This window comes from Sebastes fasciatus, chromosome 13, assembly GCF_043250625.1.
Source record: "Sebastes fasciatus isolate fSebFas1 chromosome 13, fSebFas1.pri, whole genome shotgun sequence".
Lineage (NCBI taxonomy): Eukaryota > Metazoa > Chordata > Actinopteri > Perciformes > Sebastidae > Sebastes > Sebastes fasciatus.
The window spans coordinates 4,527,464-4,552,319 of NC_133807.1; the positions used below are offsets into that span (position 1 = coordinate 4,527,464).

The window sequence follows — 24,856 nt, forward strand, 5'->3', positions numbered from 1 at the left end:
TCGTCATCGCCAAGTCCAGAGAATGGTGTATTTTCCACAACCCCCATTGATCTTACGCCTAACAAAGTTGGGGTTCACGATCAACTGAATAAGGAGTGCCACACCAACAAGTGGAGTATTTCGGGGTGGTGCTCGACATGCACAGGCTGCAGGCCGCTCTGACGGACCACAGACAGACAGCCCCGCCTGCAGGCAGTTTGCAACTGCGACGGAATGTAACTTGACAGCATTGACCATCATGCAGGTGGTGGAGTTTAGGGCAGCCTCCCATCCTAGGGTACCGCTGGGGCTCTGACATATGTGGCGCCTGCAGAGGTGGTTTGTCAGCCTTTGCTCGGATGCCAGGAAGCACTAGTAGTGCTTGGCTACCATTCTTCCCTCAGTACAGGATCACCTGCAATACTGGGGGAGATACCCACAACAACTGTTGCAGGGAACACTACTGGGACGAGTGACCTCCTATGTCACGGTGTTCATGGTTGCATCCCTGACGGGATGGGGAGGGACCTGCCTGGGGAGAGTGGTAGGTGGTGTGTGGCCTTGATGCAGGACCAACAAATCAACATCCTCAAGCTACAGGCAGTGTTCTTGGTCCCCCAGTACTTCAGTCTCCTGATACGGGGGAGGCACATGTTGGTGAGAACTGACAACCGCACCATGGTGGCCTACATAAACAGGCAGGGCGGAGTTCGGTCCACTGCGCTGTTGAGGATGGCAGAGAGCCTGTGGTTGTGGGCTTCAGAGCACCTGTGGTTTCTGAGGGCTCTCCACATTCCTGAGCCAGGGAGCGGATCTGTTCACCAACCGATGCAACACCCTATGGTTCTCCATGGCACAGCAAGATGATCCACCCCTGGGGGTGGATGTGTTTGCATGTCCTATGGCCAAGAAAGCAGCTTTACGCCTTTCTGCCACTCTGTCTCATCCTTCCCCTGTTGAAGCGAGTGAGGCAGGAGCAGTTGTCGGTCATTCTGGTAGCCCCTCGGTACCATGTCAGGCAGCCCAACGGGATCCACCACTGCCTGTTACAGGGCAAAGTGATCAGGGTTCCAACGCTGGTGTGAGAAAAGGAGGCTAGATCCCCTGTCCCGTGCAGTTGGGTCTATTCTCTCCTTTTTGCTATGTTTGATGAATAGAGGGCTGTGGGTTGCCTTGTGAGGTCCGCAGATATTCGGGTAGGCACGTCCTGATTGAACGGCTATATTTCTGCAATTTTTCAGTGGTCAAATGCGTGCTCATGATTTGAGGAGAGTATTACCCATATAGTCCAGTAGGGGGCTCTACCTGTGCTTATAGAACTAGGGTTACTATATCGTAACCTTCATTACCCCAATCCAGCACATTTTGGTGAGCCCCCTGACCATTCCTTTATCAGCACCGTCTTGATCAACCAAACACCATGACAGCTCCCAAAAGCCAATGGCTGTATTTAAATTAAGTTTGATGTGTATATTCATGGTCCCGAGATCCGAGGACTAAGTCCAATGGCACATTTTCTCAATGGCCCACTCAATGGACCTTTTATTTTAAGGCAGCAAGGGGATTTCAATGGCCCTATCCTTAACTACTGTATATCTACAACCAGTGAAACTCTAAGAATAGCATAATTGCCATTTTTCATGCAATCCTTGTGACATGCAGGGAACACTGCAGCCTCTAGGAGCCGCTGGCAGGGCTTTAGTGGGTATTGTTTATCCTCATATATCTCCTAAACCCTCCCCCCCCCTCTCTCTTTCCCTCTCTCCCTCTGTCTCTCTCCCTCCCTCTCTCCATCTTTCAACCTCTCTCACAGTCTGTTATGAGCTGACTGCAGTGGTTGAGGTACAGTCCCCCACTGGGGCTGCAAGAATTCTTGCTTATTCAGCATCTTCTCACTCATTCTTGCTTTCCACCCCCTCTCTGTTTCCATCCCTGCCTCCCAGCTTTCATTCCCAGCAGGTTTTAGAGTGGTGTGCTACATACATTCATAAATAACCTATATAACACTCTCCCTTACCTACATTATCTTATATAAAAAAAAGAAAACTGGTGAAAACTGCATGAGCGCTGCATGAACATGAGATGAGAAATGGTGTGTAACATACACTAATGGTCTCTTTACATTGTCTGTTGCACACAGTGAACATGGTACAATTGCTATTAACTGCACTAATGTACAGTTTATATAAATTGTTTTTAAATCAATAATCCTGTTCTGCTCACACATTAATGCTACTCTTTTATCAAGTTGCTACAAAATATGACACCTGCAAATATATTTTAATTGTTTAAAAATAACCAGACATTTATCTTTTCTGTAGTCTGACAACCTATGGAAGTGTTACAGATATTTTGGATACAGTTAACAACAACCACTTTAGCCTTACACAAAATATTTTTAGATTTGATGATGAAATGTATGTGTTGTCAACTTCACCTATGCATTGACCCATGTTCTGGCTTACAAGCCAAAACCAAACTTGCACACTATAAGACATACTGTAATGCTGTGTAATGAACAAAACTTTTAGAGTTGTGATGCATCTTCTGAAATTTCACTGTCAGAAATGAACATTTCACGAATGATTTTGTCATCAGGTCAGTATATAGGTAAAGATGTGTGATTTTAGAAAGGTTTATGTAGGTTTACCAAATAAAGTGATACAAATATGAAATGTGCGTTGTTTGTACTGAGTTGTTAACCTACTCCAAGCCTGTGCGCAGCAGACAACCTGGGACACATGGTGAGTCACCAAGGTATCAAACCAGCGCAGTTGAGGAAATAACCTCAGTGCACTCCAGGGAAATGCCAGTTTGGTGGTACGGAGCTGTGCTCCTCGCCATGCAGCAGCACAAAAATAGAGCCCAAGGTATGCAATAGCTTTCAGCGGTGCGGACTCGAGTCACATGACTTGGACTTGTGACACACACACGCAGACAAAGTCTTTAAACCTCTGCTTTAAAATCGCATCCTTAATATTTTACTACAGAAATACCACAGCAGCACCAAGATATCGCCTAGCCTACCATCAATCACACTGCTGCGACCTGCCGCCTGACTGACACCGTGTTTACACTGGAGATATAGCGTAAGCAGCAGCAGCAGCTCCAGTGCTCCATCAGTGTCTATACAGGATGCCTTCAGGGACAGTATTGAGTGTAGGTCACCCATGTTTTGCCAGTGCTCAGAGCACAATACTCATTCACACGTGTAAAATGGTAGAAAATAGAATCGAAACCTAAAAACACGTTTCAGACCACGTTTAACATGTATTAAAACAAGCTGTTACGTTGCCTTTGTAGACAGCTGCATTGATTAAAGCGTCTTGAGATAACTTCTGTTATGATTCATATAAAACAAGGACCAGTTTTGCTTTTACGATAAAGATCATCAAAGAGTAACCTGTCCTGCCAGATATGGTTTGTTACACAGAACCATCTGAGAAGCCGTCATTAGAAACTGTTTGGAAAAGGGAAGGCACTTTCAAAAACAATTATTGGCAGTTGATTGGATGAACCATCTGTCAATCAAAATCTTACCGAAGCCAGTTGGGAAATGAGCGAAAACATCTTTTCCATTGAGAAAAACCTACAGTGCTGTTCTTTGCTCTTCTTCTAAAGAAGAAATACTCTCCAGTTCTGATAGAACTGATGCTATTATAGCATCTCACTGACCTCTTCAGGAGCCGATATTTTTGTTTAGAATGAAAAGTCGCCTCTCCGTGTCGTCTCACACACCTAAACCACGCCTGTAGCTGCCAGTAGCTGCTCACGGGACGCTCATTGGTCTGTGATCTGGCTTGCCGGCCACAAACACATTACTCGAAGCCTGAGAAGATGGATTTTCGTGGAATGTGTGATCCCGCGATTCTCGCGTGACATCACAAGAATTCAGCTGCTGTGCAAGGTAAATCAAAGCGTGCATCTGCCTCCCCAAAACCCATGTGACTGGATCAAACAGAGAGAGAGAGAGAGAGAGAGAGAGAGAGAGAGAGAGAGAGAGAGAGAGAGAGAGAGAGAGAGAGAGAGAGAGAGAGCTCTTATCTGCCATAAAACCTCATTCAGGGAACACCTAGGGCTCTCACTAGCCTTTTCATAATACTCAGAATGGAGTCATTCCCCAAAACTGAGCTCAGGCAAATGATTCGGTGCCGATGCATTGATGGATTGACATCTGCTTGGCAGCAGCCAGCTGTTGTGACCGAATGGATGATTCTGTAGCTATTGGTGTGAGATCCAGCCCCCCCCCCCCTCTATAATCCCTGTGTCATTTCTCTCTCCTGCCTCCTGTCAGGCTCGTTTGGCTTTAATCAGCAGACTTATTGGCATTTTTCTTTACTCCAGCATTTTCTGCATGGCTAAGGTGTACAGTGTTTCACAGGGGCTTTGCTCTATGGTTCCCATCTCTCCTCTCTCTTTCTCTCTCTCTCTCTCTCTCTCTCTCTCTCTCTCTCAATGTAGACATTGCAGTTAGAAAATATAAATACAAATTAAAGCTGCAAGCAGCGATGAACGGGCCCTCGCCCCTACTTGCGCGTCGGGGATGCTGGCGGGACGCGGACCGACGCGGCCGGGCACGGTGAAGCCGAAACTCTGACGAGCGCGACGACGCCTGCCGCAAGGCTCTACGACAAACGGTTCACGAGTTATGAAGGGGGGCGTGGCTAATGTGTAGGGGGCGGGGATAACAACACCAACTTAACAGGCACTCTCTGCTGAGTGATATAACACCTCCCACAAGACTCTACGACAAACGGATCATGAGTTATGAAAGGGGGCGGGGCTAATGTGTAGGGGGCGGGCATAACCTTCACCAATGAAACAGGCACTCTCTGCTGAGTGATATGACACCTCCCACAAGACTCTACGACAAACGGTTCATGAGTTATGAAAGGGGGCGTGGCTAATGTGTAGGGGGCGTGGCTATGACTATATTTTTGCATTTACATATAATCAGGACTGGACCCTTATCATACCTGAGAAATTTGGGGCAGATCGAACTATGTAGGGTTAACCCACTCTCTGCTGAGTGATATGACACATCCCACAAGGCTCTACTATAAACGGTTCATGAGATATGAAAGGGGGCGGGGCTAACGTCTTGGGGCGGGGCTATGAGTATAATTTTTCATATACATGTCATCAGTACTGGACCACCATCATACCTGAGAGATTTGGGGCAGATCGGACTATGTACAGTTGAGTTACAATAACTGCCTGTTTCATGGCGAATGGCTCAAAATGGCCGCCACGCCACGGTTGGGTCGTTAAGTGAAGACTCACCATTTTGATAACTTTTCATCCTCAAGGTCTTAAGATGGTCCTGACCAAATTTCAACTCGATCTGATCAAATCTGTAGGAGGAGTTCGTTAAAGTATACGGCCTACAAAAACCCCCAGAAATGGGCGAAAAATGGGCAAAATCGCACATAAAATTCAATATGGCTGACTTCCTGTTGAGTTTTGGGCATACCTCCAAGAGGCTTTTTTGTTTCTCTCCACATCTTACATCTGTCTACCAAATTTTGTACTTGTAGGTGAAACCGGAGCGCGGATATCAATTTTTCCATTTCATGGCGAATGGCTCAAAATGGCCGCCACGCCACGGTCAGGTCGTTAAGTGAAAACTCACGATTTTAATAACTTTTCATCCTCAAGGTCTTAAGATGGTCCTGACCAAATTTCAAATCGATCTTATCAAATCTGTAGGAGGAGTTCGTTAAAGTACGCGGCCTATAAAACGCTAAAAGTGACATGAAATCCAATATGGCCGACTTCTGGGTGGGCGGAGCTAATGAAACCCAATGAGGAATATGTTTCAAATGATGAGTGGGATATGCATACCAAATTTCATGAATATCGGATCAACTTTGACAAAGTTAAAATTTCAACGCGTTAGGGGGCGCTATAGAGCCGGCAAAACACACTGAGCCTAATGGCTATACAGTTACATAAAGTTCACAGGTGTCTATCATTTTGCCAAATTTCATGAGTTTTCGAGTACCTCAAGGTATGTTCAAAATCTAAAAGACATAAGGGGGCGCTGGAGAGCCAACATGCCACGCCCAAGCAAAATTTCACCACTAAAATAAAGTAATTACTAGTTTGGATGTGCGTGTAAAGTTTCATAAATTTTTGTGCATCCTAAAGTCTTCAAATATGCGTTCGTACATTCTAAAATCACGCAGGAAGTCCAACATGGCTGACTTCCTGTTGGCCGAAAAAATCTCAAAATCATTTAATCCAGGTATGAGGGCGTGAGCAATGACATACTTGAATTTCGTGAAGATCGAAGAAACTTTCTCTGAAAAACTGCGTACGTTAGGGGGCGCTATGGAGCCCCCTGGAGACACCCGAGCCCAGTCACTCCAGAACATTGAATTTCCCACCAGTTCTGACGCATACTCCACTTTTCGTGAGTTTTGGGGATGGCTAAGGTCGTCAAAGACGCGTTCTCGCAGCGGAAAAAGAATAATACCCAGAAAAACAATAGGTTCCTTGCACTTCGTGCCAGGACACCGTTGGGTCCTGGCACTTTCGTGCATGAACGGGCCCTCGCACCTTCCCGTGCGTCGGGAGTACTGGCGGGACACCGAGCGACGTGGCCAGGTACACTGAACCCGGAACTCTGATTAGTGCAGTGACGCCTGCCACAAGACTCTACGACAAACGGTTCATGAGTTATGAAAGGGGGCGGGGATAACATCTTGGAGCGGGGCCATGAGTGTATTTTTGCATGTAAATGTCCTCAGGACTGGACCCTCATCATGCCTGAGAAATGTGGGGCAGATCGGACTATGTACAGTGGAGTTACAACAACTTCCTGTTTCATGGCGAATGGCTCAAAATGGCCACCACGCCACGGTCAGGTGGTTCAGTGAAAACTCTCCATTTCAATAACTTTTCATCCTGAAGGTCTTAAGATGGTCCTGACCCAATGTCAAGTCGTTCTGATTAAATCTGTAGGAGGAGTTTGTTAAAGTACACGGCCTATAAAACGCTAAAAATGGGCGAAAATTGCACATTAAATTAGCATACCTCCAAGAGGCTTTTTAGTGCGTCTACACATGGTACATCTGTTTGCCAAATTTCATAAATGTAGGTGAAACCGGAGTGAGGGGTTCAATTTTTCCACTTTTCTAGGGGGCGCTAGCGAGCCATTTTGCAAGAGCCAAGCCCGAGACGCTTAAAATATAAAAATTTTCACCGCGTCTGATAAGCGTCGAATAACAACTTTTTGAGCATGTTAAAATCCTCAAAAAGCCAATTCATTTGGATGAAAAAGAAGAATTCCTACAGTTTCAATAGGGCCTTCGCTGGCCCGACGTTGTCGGTGCTCGGGCCCTAATAAGTGAGAATTGTGTAAACGCTGCAACTTCTCTTGCAACGTCTTTTTTAAGACATTTATTTAAGGTATCTGTTGTATGTACATTATGTCTATGTACAGAGATCAGCACAGTCCAGATGGTCAGTGCAGGAATACGCAGATGATTCATAGTCTTCATGGTGGTTTTATTCCATTGTTTGCCCTTTTCCTGTCACGACATCTCTGTGCTGCTGCTGCTGTGTTCACACATTGCTGTATTTCACCCAGCAGGTATGGACATTTTTTTTGTTATTAGTCATGTTTCCGAAATGTCTTCGTAATCTGTCTGATGTCTTGGTACAGTTGGCGTGTATAGTTAACAAGTGCAGCTCGGTTTCCACCTCATGTTGTGTGCAGTGGGTGCACAGTCTGTCCCCTTTAGGAAGCCAGGTCTGCCTGTAACCGGCCTCTCTCGATGGCGAGGTTGTGCTCACTGCTCTCTCTCTCTCTCTCTCTCTCTCTCTCTCTCTCTAGAGGAACTGCACAATTTCAGAAGCGAGTCAATTGGGGCTTGCAGAGCTACGGCAAGCACCAAGGTGAAAAAATGTCACATGCTCTAAGCAAAGTAAGCTATTCCTGCGGCAGTCTGGTTGCTAGTTACTTGAATGAAAGAGTGAATACAACTTGAGGACATGGAATGAAAGTCTGAGAATATGGATGGAATTGAATTAACAATTAACAAACATATTTTTATACAACTTGAAAAGAAATATAACCACTGGATTTTATTTGTGACAAATGCACTTGGCATAAGAATTTATTTTATAATAGGACATCAATTTCTCCAGGCCATGAGGGAGCAGCATTGTTTGTGGTGTGTGGGTGCGGCGCTGTCCGTAGTACTGAAACAGAGCGGAGGAGATCGATGGACTTACTGCCGCCTTGCTTTTTGCGGTTGGAAATGGAACTTTCTGCCCTAATTCGACTGGGATTTTGGTGGTCGAATCAGGCTACTTAGATCAAAGCGTTGAATAGTCGACCATTCGGGGTCACCCCAGATATAAGCACTTCTTACTTATTGAGATACGTTGTAGCTACCTATGACCAGCGTGCCAGTTTAACATTGCATATCTGGAAAAGAAAATGATGCCAGGTAAAAAAATTAAACTGCTCCTCTACATATACACACAACTATGGCCCTGCACCCTCTCTAATACACCCCACCCCCCATCTTAAGAACTACAGAACTCTATACTGTATATATAGATATATATAAACACCGATCAGCCATAACATTAAGACCACTGACAGGTGAAGTGAATAACATTGACTATCTTGTTACAATGGCACCTGGCAGTGGGTGGGATATATTAGGCAGCAAGTGAACATTTTGAACTTTGAACTTTGTGTTGGAAGCAGAAAAAATGTGCAAGCGTAAGGATGTGAGCGACTTTGACAAGGACCAAAATGTGATGGCTAGACGTGTTGCATCGTGTCTTGTTTTGTCTCCCCTGTTATACATCAACAAGAAATAAAAAAGTTTATTGATGCAGCAGTATGTTAGCATCACATTCCCCCACCTCTTCCCTTCAGTTGATATAATGAGGAAACACATAAAACAAATGTTAAAACTACATTACTAGTTCTCTCTGTCTTTCCCTCTAGTTAGTCCTGGGTTAATGTGATGCAGAAACACGTCTCTCTGGGGGTCACACAGAAAAGCATCAGCATACAATCAGAACAATTTTCTCCCCCGTCCTTTTTTCCTCCCATTATCTCTCCCTTCATAATCCTCTGCAGGGTTATCCTTTCTCTCCCAAATCAATGCTGATGCTATGGAAATCACAGCAACCCCCCATTCCCCTCCCCTCCAATAGGCAAAACCAATGAGGGAGGTGTAAAAGAGAGCAAGAGAAAAGGAAAGGCAATGATGAACAAAGGAGAGAGGTTGGTTCCATGTAGAGATTAAGGAGGTCAGTGGATGTAGTAGTGGGTTTATGTACATCTGAGAGAGGAACACAGGGTAGAGACTGGGGGAACAAGAGAGCTGATCTAAGCAACTTCACTGTTTTTATGGCCCCAAGTGGCAGGAAGAGATAAGTTTGATTTTGGCAAGACTGAAGAAAATTACTCCAAACTTTTCTAAGGTGGTGTCAGTGAAATGGCTTCCATTTATGTCAAAGGGAAAAAAATCAACTACAGAACAGATTGCCAAGGACTTTGGTATGGATGGTCCTAATAGGATGCTTCTGATTACTCCTGACCTATGCTCTTGTGTTACCTTACCACTTGTACAGCAGAAATACACAAATCTGAAAACACTTTGGACTAACGCTTCGTCCACACTGGGAACGTCAGGAGCGTGTGATGGCTGAGTCGCGTAGTGGCAGCGTGATTCACGCGTCTTTTGTTCACACTCGCTGCGTTTCAGCTGCGTGTCTGCTGCGTTTCTGCTGCTGCTGCTGTCAGCCCTTTCTTTCTACATTGAGGTTGCCTTTCATCATGGCCATTTCATTTCATTATAAATATCATTAATATTTCTTCTAGACAGAGAAAGGTTAAGAAACATGTGGTCATTTGTAAATAATAGTAATAATCCATAATTAAAATCCCGTACTATATTCATTCATGGAGCTCTCCAAGTCACTGCATGTTCTACAACACTGTCCGGCACATATTTCAGAATAAAAGCCTTGTGTTGACAAATGAAGGAATTTTGTCCACAGAAAAAAAACTTGAGGGCTTTTATTTTTAAATGAAAGCAGGAAGTGTTGATTTAAACCCCGTACTTTATTCTTTCATGGAACCGTGCAAGTCACTGTATGTTCTACAGCACTGTCCTGCACATATTTCAGAATAAAAGCCTCATGTTAACAAATGAAGGAATTCTGTCCACAGAAAAAAAACTTGAGGGCTTTTATTTTGAAATGAAAGCAGGAAGTGTTTATTTAAAAATAAGTCTTTACTTTTTTTCATGTCCGTGACATATTCTACAGATATACGTCAAAACTGTAGTAATGTTGCTTGTATGATGTACATATACAGTCAATAGATCATTTTCACTGGCTGTTGCTGTGAACCGCGCGGCTCACGTCAAAAATAGGCGTGCGTGAGACATGCGCAGGCAGTGTGGCTGACACGCAGCTGAAACGCAGCTGGTGTGAACACCCGACAAGTGAATCACGCAGCCGTCACACGCTCCCGACGTTTCCAGTGTGGACGAAGCGTAAGTATCGCTCTTACTCCATGCACACCTCTTTGTTGTGTTGAGATATCCAAAGCTCGACAGACCAGAGCTGCATCTAATTTTTTGCCTCCTCGTCTCCTCGATCCTCCGGCTTGTGACCCGGAAATCGATCTCAGCGCTCCATCTTGGAGGACATTCCAATTACTAAAATGCATCTTGAGCATCGAGGAGCGAGGAGGCTTGTCAGAGGAGCCGTAAGCGAGGATACACCGATGTATCCTTTGCGGAAGTCTTTTACCGACCGACACGCCCCCTTATTGGATATCAGTATTGGATATCACTGATTGCAGCCGATTGGACTGATCTGATACATGTCAACATCACAGATTAAAAGTTTTATAGTTTAGTTGTCTTCTGATTCACCATCTGTGTTAATAGTAAGTCCGAATAACAAACGGACCATGTTGATGGTATAGTGTTCCAGAAGGACCTGCGGTATCTCTGCTTCACACACCGCGGCTGAAGGAGCTTTATAAGACATGACAACGAACAAACGTCAAACAACTTTCTTCGATTATTAGAAATATTTTTCTTTTCATGATCTGTTATTTCCCCCATTAACTTTTATTAAGGATACCATTAAAGTCAGAGAGAGAAGGAGGGTCTGTCTTTTACAGCTTTTTACATCATTTATGGTCATTTCCATTCAGTCACATGTGACGCTGATAATTCCTGAGCGTCGGGTTTGATAGGAGTTCCATCATTTAAATTTTCCCTGAAACATTCGGCTTAATAAATCCTTTCTAGTGTTAGAATACCAATAAATACAGACGCTAATAATGAATAAAACATACAAAGGCATTGTGCCCCATTGTGCATTATGCCTGAAATGGTTCCTGGTCCTCTAAGCAGGACACAGTCCACAGTATAAATACAGACAGTTTGTTAAACTGGTAACAGGTTACAGAGAGAAAACACTGCTGCTCTTCCAGTGAGGACTGTGTGTCTTTATTAGCATTAGATCAGTTCAGACATAAACAGCTGTTAAAGCCGATTGACAGCTGATCCAGCTGTGATCAGCTGCTGCTTTCATCAGAAAAGGATGTCTCATGTCTCCAAAAACATATTTCCTCGCCTCCTCTCTCCTCGCGTCTCTTCCTCGCTTCCTCCGCTCGCATCTCCCGCGGGCGGGACTAAGACGCAAGGAGAGGAGAGGAGTCAAGGAGAGGAATTGAGCCGGTACAAACTGGGAAAAGGGAAAGGCCTCCGCAGCGCCGAGTTGCGGTCGCTAAGATACGATCGGACAATCGATGTTCGGAGGAGGGGTTTAGCGAACAGCTGGCTAATGAAGCTATATTTTCCGGGATGCAAATGTTGTGTTAGCTGACTTACTTTATTTTCTCTCTCAGGCTTGTGAAACCGACACTTTCCATTAATGAATTGAATGTGTCTTAATCGTTAGATTAAAGTCTTTTTACAGATCAGTTTACCCTTAGCTTCCATCGCCTTGATCAGGAATGAGTTTGGATAATGTAATACGGTTGTGCTGGTCCGTGGCAGCGGCTGCTGAAGAAGGCTTTTAAGGATTACGGGCACTTCAGAGTCAACAGCTAATTGTTTCTTCTCTTGTACATTTCAGGCCAACTAATGAGCTGTGAGCAAGAGCAGCTGAGGGTAAGTCCTGCCTGTATGAAGGTGTATTTGTAAGAAAAACACCTACGTATTTCCACATAATCTTTCACACAGCTACACACTTGATTATACACAAACAAACACCCCTTCTGTGTGCAAGTGCTCATGTGTTTGATACAGAAATGCCTTCATATATATGAGCGAGATTTATTTGCTTGTACTGCGTGTGTTTGTGTGAATATGTATGTGAACAGACTTCAGGAAGCCAGGTATTGTGTTTCAATAAGAGGGAAATAATCAATAAAATCCATTGAAACATCAATCCCACATGGCAAAGATTGCCAGCTCATGCATAGCATATACATTTGACATCAGACCCGTTCAACACCCAAGGAATGAAAAAAACAAGTGCTCTATTTCAGTGTGTGTGTACCGTATTCGCAGCATTGAGAGAGAACGTTTAAAGAGTGACTCAACACCCCCTGAAAATCTTGTTTTTGCCGACCTCCAGCGATTTAACTTCTCACTTTGCCTTCACAATGTACAGCTGTGACATCACTGTTGAGTGTTGTTAAGGGTGCAAAAAAGCACTCTTCTGACTACAGCCAACACAACACATTCTCACTCCTGACTCCTCAAATACCGACGCTTGGTCAGTGGCCCTACGCTTCAAACTATGACTCTCTAGGTACCCCTCTATATATTCAGTTTTGGACATGTCAGGGACGGCGTGTCAGGTTCCGCTCGTTACATACATAGTGTCTTTTCAAAAATAAACTTCCAATGTAGGTTTGCTCTATGTTTACTTATGCAACAAAACTACCTGGTTAAGTTTAGGCAACAAATCTTCTTGATTAGGCATTAAAGGGGCTCTATGTAAGAATCAGAAATTGCTTGTTAACAGCGACACCGTTAAGTTAAGCCGTTAAGTCAACGACAGTCAGCGTCCTGTTGCTCGCGCTTGTGCTCGCTCTACATAGACATGAACGAGCATCGATCAAAACAGTGAGGCGACACACGTCAGCTAAAACCACAATATCACTCTATATTGTATATAGTATATAGTATATAGCCACCTAAAAGAAAAATTTATATGTGTTTAAGTTTAGGCTATATTTAGAATATTTTCCCACGGCGAATTTAACTGAAAGTGAAACCTATCTATATGCTACGGCTTTTGTCAACTGAGCCTGCTTGCTTTGGAGAGAGCATAGAACAGTTTCACTTTCAGTTCAGGTCCCCATCAGAAAGGAGAAGGAAAGGGCTGTCTGACGGCAAGATAAAGTGGTGAAAATATTTTAAATATAGCGTACACTTAAACGGATATGGATTATTTTTGGTTACCCTTTCTTTTTTTTTCTGCCGTCCTCGACCCGATGGGCCATATTTTATTTAGGCAAGTGCAACGACGAGTGCAACGACGAGTGCAACGACGAGTGCAACGACGAGTGCAAGGGTTTGGTCTTGAGCGCACGGACAGTCAAGTCAAGTCAAGTCAATTTTATTTGTATAGCCCAAAATCACATCACAAATTTGCCTTTACAATCCGTACAGTATACAACACCCTCTGTCCTTTACAATACGACCCTCTCATCGGATAAGAAAAAACTTAACCAAAAAAAAAAAAACTTAACAAGGAGAAAAAATGGAAGAAACCTCAGGAAGAGTAACAGATGAGGGATCTCCCTTCCAGGATGGACAATAAGTACAATAAATGTTGTGTGTACAGAGTAACAATATCATGAAAATACAACATAGATAATCCATATGATGAAAAAATAATACATGTAATGTGAACATATGTGAGAAGGTGGATCCAGGAGGATGTCAAGCAGCTTCCAAGCGTCGCCAAACAGATAGAGCCAGAGCAACACGACCTCCTCTCCACGCCAAACCGATAGAGCCAGAGCAACACGACCTCCTCTCCACACCAGATAGATAGAGCCAGAGCAACACGACCTCCTCTCCACACCAGATAGATAGAGCCAGAGCAACATGACCTCCTCTCCACACCAGATAGATAGAGCCAGAGCAACACGACCTCCTCTCCACACCAGATAGATAGAGCCAGAGCAACATGACCTCCTCTCCACGCCAAAGCAGTAGAGCCCAAGCAACACGACCTCCTCTCCACGCCAACCAGATAGAGCCAGAGCAACACTACCACCTCTCCACACCGCTCCACATTTTTAAAAGATAATGGCGAGACCACCAACATAATTGACATCTATTTAGTTACAAAGTCACAATTGTGAGTTTCCTGTGACTTTTTAAATAAATAACCTATTGATACACTAACATTAACATGCAGTATATTTGACAAGTCTATTAATCTCTGCCCTTCAGGAGTAGTTTATTTGCAGTATGTCATATCCCAGATTGTTCAGATTACAGGCTGTGTAGTCCTCTTTGTAGTTTATGTGTGCATATGTTTCCACGCACGCCTCAGACACTTATGAATGAATGCTTTGATTTAAGCGGTACGTACGAGGCATCTGTATGATGAGCATGTTTTGGTCTCATTACTGACTCGACAAGAGACTGGAGAATAGCAGCGAGCTGGGAGCCTCATTATAAAACTTGTAGATTGAGTAGTGCTAGCTCATATCCACACTTAATGAGTCAGAGCTCTCGCCCTCTTCGCTGTCTTCTTGTCTCATGGGATTTTGAGTCTAGTTCGGTATTTTATCGCTGGGTTAAGCAAAAAGTGTTTTCCAATAACCAACCATAAACCTAAAAAATAAATAAAATGCAGTTACAGCAACAGTGAGTACAGCCCCGTGTTGGCTTTTAATGCCATGCAGCATAACTCTCATTAAGTTGTGGGCACATTTTGAGTCTAAAAATAAACTTCCAGCCATAGTGTTATTATTCATGTCATGGCATCTTATTGCAATCCCCTCTACACACAGCTACCAGCCAATTTCATTTCTTTTTAATTGTCCATAGCCATAAAGAAATGAACAAGTATTTCCTTCAGGATAATGGGGAAATGAGAAGCAAATAGATTACACTCTCAGATTGGATCTGGAATCTGGACTTTTTTTTTCTGTTTGGTTATTTGGCCTTTGGGCTATTTTTTTTTTTTAACACACACACACATGCACACACACACACACACACACACACACACACATACACACACACACACACACAGTTTTGTATCACAGCAGATTCTTCTATCACTAATCACACCCATACACGCACACGTGAACTATTTCAGTTCAGTATTTCTCATTTTCTTTTTAGGGTCAAGGGGCTGATATGTCAAATAATTTCCATAACCCTACGTGACACATGAAACCCATTTAGAAACACGTGATGCCATTTTAGAAAATGTGCTAGACTAATGGATTTTGAAACTATGGCTGTTTTGCAACCCAAACCAGTGCTATTATTTTGGGGGGAAAATTCTTTTTATTCTTTTTTTCCAAACATAGCATAACAAACATAACAAAACATAACACCGGTGCCATAATACAACAAAAAAATGATATCTTACATTTAACATTTAATATGTACATACATATATACACACACAAAAACACATCACTTCCCACTCCCACACAGAGACAGGTCCAGCCTTCTTAGGAACCCTAGAGGTAAAGTTACAGAAAAAATAACATGAAAATAATGTTTAAAATAATTTAATTAGTTAGTTAGAATTAAAAGTAATAAGTACTACAGTAATATAATTAATGGTAGTAAGATAGAAACCTTAAATAAATAAATAAATTAATTAATTAAATAAATGTAAAAAAAAAAGAAAACAACACATAGAAAATAATAATTAATAATTAAGTAAATACCATAGAAAGGTTAGGTTAAGAAGATTCTATACAAGTGATCTATGGATCCTATATCCTATAGAAAAGCTGTGGGCTACCTCTTATAGCATAGGTTATTTTTTCCAAGGGAGCACATGAATTTACCTCCAAACCAGCGCTATTTTTTAATATAAATGTTTTCTGTGCCGACCTCTGCACAACATCGAACCTACAGTATGTTGAACATGAACACACCATAAACCCTAGGATCAAAGCGATTACACTCAGATGTTCTGGAGCTCAAATAACTGTATAACTGCATTTGCCATTAAAGCCAGGCTGATAAAGGAAGTGCAGACTTTACCATTAACCAAAAGGTCGTCTATTGCCTAGGGCCCCCCTAACAAGAAACAAATTCTGCTAGTGTCAGGGAAGCTGAGGGTTGAAGGGAAAAAAGGCTTTCATGCATACAGTGGTGTGATATGGGTTGTTGGTAGGATCGGATGTAGTCGATGGTCATAGCGGTGTTTTCCTCTGCTGCCATGCTGCGTTGCCATGTGTAGGATTGGTAATCACTTTTGTTCTCTTATGCCGGGATCAGACTACACGATATTTTTGACGGTTACGATGGTCACTCTGTCAGATTAGACAATTGACAGTCAGAAATTCTTATCGTAACTTGGCCGCGACACATGACAGACTACACGTCGATTCCCTGTTCTGACAAAACACGCTCTCCTGGCACCGCCGTCTTAATATACGGGCTTACCAGGGCCCACGAGGCTCCAGGAGAAAACAGTAAAAATAGAATTCACAGGGAGAAGCGAAAGCGGGTGCGCAACGTTATGCTCCATGCGCAAAGACGCAAAGACGCAACGGCGGTGGAGTTTTTTTACTCCGACACAACCTAGATTGAATATCCTACCGCGAGGTCCAGCAGCAGTTGCGCTGGGAAGGTCCGATGGTATCGTTCTGCATAATAAGTAGCCATGTGCTTCTGTTTACAAAAAAATCAAACATGCTAGACTTTCTGTCGGGACATCGTGAGGCGTCTCAGATGCGGCGTCGGTTGTCGTGTACTATGACATACTACACGAGATAAAACGATCGATTGTCGCACACGACACTCATTTATCGTTCCCGATCCGAGTCGACACCCTACGCCGGCCGCGTCGGGCTATGATCGGGCTGATATCGTGTAGTCTGAACCGGGCATTCAAGTTTGCAGAGTTCTGTTGTTTTCAGTATGTTTCTTTTGCTCACTACGTAGTGTGTTTACTTACAAATACATGCTATGAAATACAAACACTTTCTCACTCCCAACTCATCAAATACTGACGCATGGTCAGTGGTCCTACGCTTCAAACTATGACGCTCTAGGTGCCCCTTAGCATCAGTTTTGGACACGTCTTTTCAAAATAAACTTCAATGTTCACAGGAAACATACAGTCCTCGTTTGTTACATGCATACAGTCTCTTTTCAAAATAGACTTACAACGTAGGTTTACATAGTTTTTAGGTTTACGTATGCAACAAAACTTGGTTAGGTTTAGGAAAAGATTGTGGTTTGGGTTCAAATAAGTATGTTTGTTCCAAAAAATAAGTATGCGTTTTATGTAACTGACATTCAGTAGGGTATGTAACATATGTAACAAAACTAGGTTAAAGAAATCAACGTTGAGCTGGTTTCACAGGGGTCACGTTGTGCCGTCTCCTGGGTTAAAGTCCTGTGTTTGTTTGACCTGTGCATCCTCACCTCTCACCCACCCTACTCGAACTTTCTCGCTCTTTATTCTACATCAGTTGCTCTGAGCGTCTGATACTGACGCGGATGGGTTTACATTGGAGTTAGATGAAAGCCCGGTGCATCTCATACAGACGCTAAAGGGTGGCCATCAGTACCAGACGCCGAGGGGCACTGACCGAGCGTCAGCATTTGGATGGACCATGACAAATGTGTGAGTTGACTGACAACAGTGATGCATGAACAAAGACATCCACCTCTTTCATTTCATATTATTAGAAACGATGCTGTGCATCTAATAAGCCTTTAAACTCATTGCTGTACTTAATCCACACTTCCTGGATATATCATTGTCTCACCAGTACTTGAAGCAACACAATCCCATTCATCCCCCTGCATTGTTTTAACACACGTCTGTTTTTTTTCTGGTAAAGCTTTACGAGAGTGTTTCCCCGACCTTTTTGGTTCGTGAAATAAAGTCTACTTGTGACCCCTCACCAAGGCACTAGTGTTGATGTGAGCTTTCAAGACTCAAGATTTCATGTTCAGAATTGTGAGCGTTTCAACAAAAAAAGAGTTTTTATTGCTATTTAGACTTTGATTTTAAGGATTTTTACATACCTGAAGAGGTACGATTATTCATTATTTCGCAAGAAAACAGCCAACATGAGAGTAAAGTCAGAAAATGTGTTCAAAAAGTGAAATAGCTCACGGTAGGGTTAGATATTAAGCAAGTAGGAAAACACCCAAAATCTTGAGGTAGAACAAAACACAACAATGTTTTTTTTTTTTATATTTTCTTCGGTCTCCTAAATATGAAATGGATTCTTGTATAAAAATATTTTACTGCAAAAGTGGTTAAATTGACAGATATTGTGACACACCACATAAATAAAATAAGTGCAAAATAAAGCCAAGCCGAATGGGAGATGGTACACCAAAACTCATGTAATTTAATAAAGCTAGCTCTGATTGATCCCAAATGTGGTGTGCAAGTGGACAGGGGGTGCCTCTACATGTGTGAGGAAACATAATGTGAATATATTGATGCATTTAGAAAATACATTACTACGAACACATAAGTACAATAAGTGGAAAGATCAAATATGAAGGTCTATGATGAATGTATCCATTTACTTTTAGGTAGCTTTGTCAGCCAGTCAGGATTTGCTGGAATGGTATGGTTGTGCTAAATCCAGCAATACATGATATGTAACTGTAGCAGCTAAGGTCAATGCTCTATATTAAGAAATGTATCACATGTTCCAAGCATGAAATGGGGGTAAAGGGCATGTCTGCAGTCGATAGATACTTAAACATACACTTCAATCAGGGAGAAACTGTTACACACCAGTTATTGAAAGTTTTGTATCAACTTTAATTTAAGGAGTAAATAAATGTTCTTGATGCAAAAGTAATAATTTGAACTTAAAATATTAAAGTATGAATATGGAACACGTTCCCTGGTCTATTTTTTTCTTGCTTTTTCCATCTTAGTACTGTATTTCCTCAATGCATCAATATATTCACAATATCTGTCAATTTAACCACTTTTACAGGAAAATAATTTTATACAAGAATCCATTTCATATAAAAAAAACATTGTTAAAGCACTTTTGGGGGTCTTCCCTCTAGCCTATGTTTCTTTATAACCATCGTCCTAAATTTAAATGATTTGGGGTAGTATAGGACATTGCAGCCTCTAACGGTTTGCACACCCAACCCTGTCTATAAATTACATTTATGCAACTATTACGCTACAGGAAATACATTTTGATGGAAACGTGAAGCAGACCGGATTACATTCTATTAATATAATGAGGAAATATTATTTTATTAACATATCTGGCTTGTTTTCCATCAAAAACATCCAGTCTTGCAATACAATATACACAAAAAAGCCAATACAGGCACAAAAAAGCTATTTACAAGAACACTTCTGCTGGGTGTACACTTGCGTGTGTGTGTGTGTGTGTGTGCTTGGGGTATCCACCTCTCTCTTCTTCTGTCTCCATCTTTCGCTTTCATTGTGCAGTGGTATGCCGTAGCCTCCTGCTGCATAGAGTAGATTTAGTCATTAGGCTCTCCATCTTTCTCCCTCACACACACACACACACACACACTTGCGCATACTGAAGTACACACACTCACTGAGAAGTGGTGGCTAAGCAGGATTTTACACAAAAGGAGCGGGGAGAGGAAGAAAGAGAAGTCAAAGGGAAAATAAAAAAAAAAAAAGGCTCAGAAGCGTCTTCCCCAATCCAAGAAGAGTTGGTCTGATGGTGAGCCCGTGACCGAGGGATACGCAATAGGTTGCACAACTTGTGTTTTAAAGTAAAGGAGGATTCTGTTGCGGCGCTGCAGGGGGAAGGCACTCAGCTGTCTAGTCATCATGATGATGTATCTGTGGGTAAGTTGTATCTGTGTGGAATACTCTGTGTGTGTGTGTGCGTGCACATTGTTTGTAATGTGTTTTTTGAGTGCTTCCTTTTGTATATTTGCTCTGTTGTAAATGTGCTTTTTGTTCAATCAGCTGTTTGTGATTATCAGAACTACTTTGCAAGGAGATTGTTGTTTGCTGCATTAAGCAAAAGGAGCAAGCTGAGAGTGTGAACACATTTTAGACAGCAGAGATGTCCATCAGCGGCAGATGCAAACCGAGGTGTTACGTACTATATTTCACTTTCTATGAATTAGGACCTTTTTAGAAAATTAATTAGGGAATCAGAAGTACAGCACGACTAAAATAAAAAATGAAGTAGCACGATCAGTCAGTCAGACAATCAGAGGTGGTGAACAAATCGGGTTCAGGAGGTAGTAGGGCAGAGGTAGAGCACTAATCACAAGGTTGGTGGTTCAATTCACCTGCTCCTCCAGTCCACAAAGTGTCCATGCATGGGCAAGGCACTGAACTCCAAATTTGCTCCTGATGGTCCAGGAGACTGGATGTTTTCTGATTTCTGATTTCTGAGATGTATTAATGATTTGAAGGATAATTGGTTTTCTTGTTGGACTCATTATTTGAGTTTGTTTATTCTTGATTTAATAGGAAAATTGTGTGTAAAATGTGTTTTGAGTGTGACCCCGATTTTTCATTTGATTACGTATTTTTGGGGTTAAATACAATCAGATTGAATTTGATACAAATGAATTGATGGGTTGTGTTTTAATTATCTTGTGTCTTTTGTAGCAAAGGTAATGGGCTAGTAGTTTTCTTTAAAGTGACATGGTAGAAATTCTGATTATTCTCCTGTCTGGTGCCCAAATATTATTTTGGATATCTTGGGGTTATACCTACGTTACAAGGCCAGCATGGTAGCTGTTAGTGGGTGAGTGAGTGTGTGTATGAATGAGTGGCAAATTGTATATCGATTTGGATGAAAGTGCTATATAATTCCAGCTATTTACCAAAAATGAAGTCAAATTAAAGTTTCACCTCCTAACGATTGGTGTCAAGTCTCCCAGTGCAACTGCGCTACGTTACTTTTTAATTAATTTTCCTCACATTACCTATATTAATTTATTAACAGTTATAGCCTAATGTAAATGGTAAGATCAGCCTCTTCTGTTAAGAGACTAATTTGCGGGTTTGTTTATATCCACTCTGATCATCTGTGCATCTTGCCTTGTTATTAGATTAGATTGTTGTAGGGATGACGCTGCATCTGCAATCATGACATGGTCTTTATTTTTACTTGTTTTACTGTAAACCCGCAAGCTATGACTTCCTTCTTACTATTGTTTGTGATGGTGTTAAAAAACAATCTGGGAGAGCAATGGGGCTTCTACCCAATCAGATGATGTTTTACCGTGAACTATCAAACTCTACTCTTTAGTAGAATAGTGCTGCCCCGCACATGCAGGCCCATAGCAGAGAGCACTGCAGGATATCAAAACTCTGTCGACAATCACTTAAAGGTCCCATATCATGCTCATTTTCAGGTTCATACTTGTATTTTGTGTTTCTACTAGAACATGTTTACATGCTTTAATGTTAAAAAAAACACTTTATATTTCTCATTCTGTCTGCTTTAATATACCTGTATTTAACCTCTGTATGAAATGCTCCGTTTTAGTGCATTTCAACAGAATTGTGACAGCATTGCGACAGAATTGCGTTGCGTGGCAACAGTTTGGGTCTATGTTTAAAATGAACTGGGACAGATTTAGAATGTTTACGTTTAAAGTCGTGTAATGGTCTAAATATTGTATATTTGTGACATCACAAATGGACAGAAATCCTAACGGCTTGTTTCAAACGCACAATTTCTGAATACGGGCTGTGTGTATTTCTCTGTATATTGAGCCGTTGATACTTTCACAGTATTTTTAAAGCACTTAACCTGCTTTATAATATAAAAGACATGAAATTTGTACTTTTTACAATATGGGACCTTTAACTTCAGCTGCAGTTTTTCCGAGTAACGGATGATTCAAATATTTTAAGAAACTAACTGGCAGGGTTGTCACTGCCATTATTTGGCCTTTTTTTACGCTGCGCCCAACCTGTATGAATGTAAAAACAATGTGGAGAGAGCATCTGGACGAGCCGATGCACGAGACGGGGACACGCTAACCGAGTGCCAAATAGCTAGCAAATAAGTACAAGAAAATTGTCGCTTCACTACGATGTCTGTGTTCATTTTTTATGTTCATTTTCTATACGCTGAATCCATAACGTGAGTGTGGGCTACACAGTGCTGTCATCGTCATCAGTTCATTGGCACTGAGCAGTGGGAAATAAATCAATAACACAACAACTATAGTTCGTAACATACTCATCACATTATGTTTTGACCACACCTGATGCAACTCAGCAGCCCTTACTGTTGGAGCAGGTCTGAGCATTGAGCTCGTTCAGGTGTGCTGGAGCAGAGGACACAGGGTCTGTACGCTAAAGGCTTTTGTTATTATTACCTCCGCCAAGGCCAAATGCCTTGGAAGGAGGTTTTGTTTTCACCGTCGTTGGTTTGTTGGTTTGTTTGTTTGTTGGTCTGTTAGCAGGATTACTCCAAACGTTCGCGATGGATTTGAATGACATTTTTTGGAGGGATGGGGTGTGGCACAACGAACGATCCATTAGATTTTGGTGGCGATCCGGATCATGATCCGGATTCAGGAATTTTTTATAAGAATTCCGATCAACCTGAGCATTAAGACCACAGTGTATAACACATGCCCACTGTAACACGGTACCGCCAGCTGTGAGCTGTGATCTGTTTTTAAAGTCAGGCACCTTGGCGGAGGTCTGCGCTTTCTGAGTGCCATTCTAGTTATTATTATTATTATAATTATTATTATTAATGTTGTTATAATTAGTATTATTATCATTATCATTAACAAGCAACTTTTTTGTAAAATAATTAGTGAACTGTTTATCAAACTTAAAAAAAAATATATATATGAATAAATAAAATGAATGAAACATTAATTAAAAGACCTCTGAATCTGCTCTTTTGATTTACAGAATATGAATTTACAAACATGTTCAGAAGAATTAAAGGTTAAGACGGAGGCTGTGATATGTGTACATTATGAAATATAATATTCAACTATAGCAAGGTTTGTCTTTAAGCTTTATGGGCATTATCTATGGTAATAATAACGGTCCAAAATAATGTGAAATTGTTGCATTCCTCCCTTTGAAAGATGAATCTGACCTCCCCAGTCTGGATGGTGAAGTCTATGTGGAGTATGATTAAACCCAGCAGCAATTACTTCCTAGCTTATGATTTAAATCACCAAACTTAATTTCTTGCTGTCATAATTGGAAGAAATGCATCATTTAATAATGACACTGTAAATGTTGAATTTTGGCCAGCAAACAACAGGGAGCACCAAGCTAATAGAGCTCATCATGGTGGAAGCTCACTGTTGTGTAGGTAGACTACTTGGTCTTTAGTGCTCCCTTCTCTGTCCTAGTCGGCATGTTGATCAAAACATGACGATTAAATGGAGATTTATGAAAATGATAATTAATGATATCGACAGTTCGCTTAGGGCGGGTAGGGAGGGGTAGCGGATGGGTCAGACAACACCAGACTTTGACCCAGGAGACTGCTGTTCATATCCCGTGTGAAACTAGTCAACGTTGACTGATTTTGTCACATCAGTCATTAGTCACATGACTTGTTCGTCACGTGACTCGCTAGTGACTTGTTAGTCACTCTGTAGTCATATGAGTCATTAGTCAAGATAACGTCATCCACAATCTTTTCCTAACCCTACCAAAGTGGTTTCTTCCTGTGAAGACGGAAGTTTATTTTGAAAAGACACTATGCATGTAACAAGTGTATATTGACATGCTGTCCCTGACCCGTCCAGAATTGAGGCTACAGAGGTACCTAGAGCATCATTAGTTTGAAGCATAGGGCTAGTGTTGTACATTGAATGAACGCGCTAAAAGAGCATCGCTCATTGAACGTGCTCATGTTTTTGGTGAACGGAATGTATCTGTTTGCAACTAATGAGCGTGAACTGTTAACTGTTAACTGTTAACTGTCCCGAGAGTTAACGATGCACATGCACTGTGTGGCCGGCAGGCCGGCATGGCAATGCAATCAAAGAAGCGGAGACAGACGTCAGACACTGTCTATTCCATCCTCCAAAGTCTCTACAGTCAACTTGACAAGCGAAAGAGTGTTAAGCTTCGTCCACACAGGGAACGTCAGGAGCGCGTGGCGGCTGCGTGATTTACACGTCCGGTGTTCACACCAGCTGCGTTTCTGCTGCGTTTCTGCTGCTGCTGCTGTCAGCGCTTTCTTTTTACATAGAGTTTGCCTTTCATAATGTCTATTTCATTATAAATGTCATTTATATTTCTTTTAGAAAGACAAAGGTTAAGAAATGTGTGCTCATTTGCAAATAATAGTAAAAATCTAACATTAAAGCCCTGTACGTTATTCATTCATGGCGCCCTGATGTTCTACATCACTGTCCTGCAAATATTTCAGAATAAAGCTCCTGAGGCGATGCTACTTTCAAATTATGCTAGCTTTCCAACATCGTCGACCCTACCTTTAATTTTGTCGACGAATTAGAGTTTTGTAGATCATAGCCTTTATTTTAATGACATTTGATGATTATATTTTCTGCAAAAGCTTTTAAAAAGTCAAATTATGTAAATACATGTCAGTGTTATCTGTGGGTTTAAAAGTGAGGTGCCACGACAATAATGGCGGTTTGTCTACAACACAGATTTACTGACTTGAAGCAGGCTGTACATGTTACTTGCACAAGAC

General features: G+C 42.0%; 1 protein-coding gene across 2 annotated transcripts in view; it reads left to right on the top strand.

Moving 5' to 3' along the window:
- Window positions 1-24,856, top strand: part of rbfox1 (RNA binding fox-1 homolog 1) — a 352,975-nt gene that overhangs the window by 128,439 nt on the left and 199,680 nt on the right. Inside the window, exon 2 of one of the 2 annotated variants that reach the window (XM_074657310.1) lies at window positions 12,112-12,146. In XM_074657310.1, the coding sequence (XP_074513411.1) occupies window positions 12,120-12,146 (27 nt within the window). In that variant the 5' untranslated portion in view covers window positions 12,112-12,119. Of the gene's footprint in view, window positions 1-12,111; window positions 12,147-19,668; window positions 20,026-24,856 lie in introns of those variants that run through there. The other variant, XM_074657311.1, reaches the window with a different exon arrangement.